The following is a 1940-nucleotide window of genomic DNA, read 5'->3' as shown; positions in this document are numbered from 1 at the left end:
TTCACGAAGGTCGAGGGCCTCACTGACCGTGGGTTTCCCTCTGTCCCACCTCTGGAGCCCAGCCTGGCAGCCATCCTGCTGCCTAAAGCCACCTTTTTTCTATTATATACCTAAATTGCGGACCTGAGAGAGGCCCGTGCACGGCACATGGGCGCGAAAGAAATCTTCAGGACTGCGCATGCGCGCGGGGATGAACCCAATAGCGACAGCTCTTAGAGGGCTATGCCTATACTCATAGAATCTGGGGTTACAATACGTAACCAACAATTTTTATTTTATTTCATATTCTATTCTTATTATTTGTGTGCTTTACTTTGCTTTTTTTCTTTGAATTCCATCCACTAAATTCTCCTTAACTTCTTATGTTATTCTTTTATTCTTTTATTGCACTGTATAAACTGTAATAAATAAATAAATAAAATAAATAGGCCGACGTGTAATTTTTTTTTCTGAACTGCGGGGCGGAAGTTTCAAAATTGCTACAGTCACGTGACGTAGAGCGTTCTGATTGGGCGATCATACTGCAGCTTTATCTGACCAATGAACGACCAGGTTGTAGCTATATAAGCCACACTTGGCCGCGGTAATATTATTCTGATTTCAGAAACTTAATCTAGAAACAGTCAGTATGTCTGGAAGAGGAAAGACCGGTGCCGGCAAAGCCAGAGCGAAGGCAAAGACTCGCTCCTCCCGTGCCGGACTCCAGTTCCCGGTAGGTCGTGTCCACAGGCTCCTGAGGAAAGGCAACTATGCCCAGCGTGTCGGTGCCGGAGCCCCCGTGTACCTGGCGGCCGTGCTCGAGTACCTGACCGCTGAGATCCTGGAGCTGGCCGGAAACGCCGCCCGCGACAACAAGAAGACCAGGATCATCCCCCGTCACCTGCAGCTGGCCGTCCGCAACGACGAGGAGCTCAACAAGCTGCTCGGCGGCGTCACCATCGCTCAGGGCGGCGTGCTGCCCAACATCCAGGCGGTCCTGCTGCCCAAGAAGACCGAGAAGCCCGCCAAGGCAAAGTAAATGCCCCATCAACCAAACACAACCAACGGCTCTTTTAAGAGCCACCCACTAACTCTCAGAGCAAACTCCTGCAACACCACTTGCTATAGACACTAAGTTTATATCACCTTTTTAGTAGTTACATCATTAACCTCCAGAACCTCAGTAAACAGAGGTTTCTGGAAACTAAACACTTTGTGTTTAAAAGACATAATTATAGAACTTAAACAGAAAATTCAGAAAATAATTCAATTAAATGTTACCAAATCTGATGTTATACTGTGGGATCTAGTAAAATGTAGAATGGAGTATTTTAAATTTAAGTGTAGAGAACTAAACAACAGTCAAAATATAAAATACGACTTATTAATTAAACAATACGTCACGTTAAAACAAAAGGTAAGAACATTAGCAGAGTGGAAAAATGTCAGAATTAAAAGTACAAATAGATAAATTCAATGGTGAATTATTATTTAACATTTTTAAATACACAGAAATAGACAATAGAGGTAATTTACTTCAGTCCCTCAAAATCAGACGAAAACAAAGTAAATACATTGAATCTATTAAAAATCAGGATGGTTTTGCTGTTCATTCTGAACCACAGAAAAGACAAGCGATAAGAGATCTATGTGCCAACGCATACAAACAAATAGAAACCGAGGCAGAATGTGCGGACATTTTGCTAAAGGATGTTCCTCCCATCAGCTCACTTAACTTCTCTCAGGTAATTGGGGACATACGAAAAGATGAGGTGGTGCAGGACATCCAACAGCTTAATGTGGGCAAAAGTCCCGGTCCGGATGGTCTGCCCACGGAGTTTTACCAGCTATATCTGGACGACATTATAAATCTCCTCACTTCAATGTTCAATGAAGGTTTGAAGAACGGCTGTATGGGGGACTCCTTTTATCAGGGTGTTCTGTGTCTTTTATTTAAAAAA

The 1940-nt window shown here is 43.2% G+C and overlaps 2 protein-coding genes across 2 annotated transcripts in view; one reads left to right on the top strand and one right to left on the bottom strand.

The window, feature by feature from the left end:
- The window catches only part of LOC123962836 (histone H3), a 20392-nt gene that overhangs the window by 9178 nt on the left and 9274 nt on the right, over positions 1-1940 (bottom strand). The window lies entirely within an intron of this gene.
- Positions 619-1114, top strand: LOC123962837 (histone H2A-like). Its single transcript, XM_046039236.1, has one exon. The coding sequence runs from the start codon at positions 629-631 to the stop codon at positions 1016-1018; it is 390 nt and encodes a 129-aa protein (XP_045895192.1). The 5' UTR covers positions 619-628; the 3' UTR covers positions 1019-1114.

The sequence above is a fragment of the Micropterus dolomieu genome, linkage group LG23 (assembly GCF_021292245.1).
Source record: "Micropterus dolomieu isolate WLL.071019.BEF.003 ecotype Adirondacks linkage group LG23, ASM2129224v1, whole genome shotgun sequence".
Taxonomy (NCBI): domain Eukaryota; kingdom Metazoa; phylum Chordata; class Actinopteri; order Centrarchiformes; family Centrarchidae; genus Micropterus; species Micropterus dolomieu.
This window is presented reverse-complemented; position numbering and strand designations above follow the sequence as displayed.

Excerpts from the sequence above, each read along its gene's own strand:
- LOC123962837 (XM_046039236.1), top strand. The coding sequence starts at position 629 with ATGTCTGGAAGAGGAAAGACCGGTGCCGGCAAAGCCAGAGCGAAGGCA.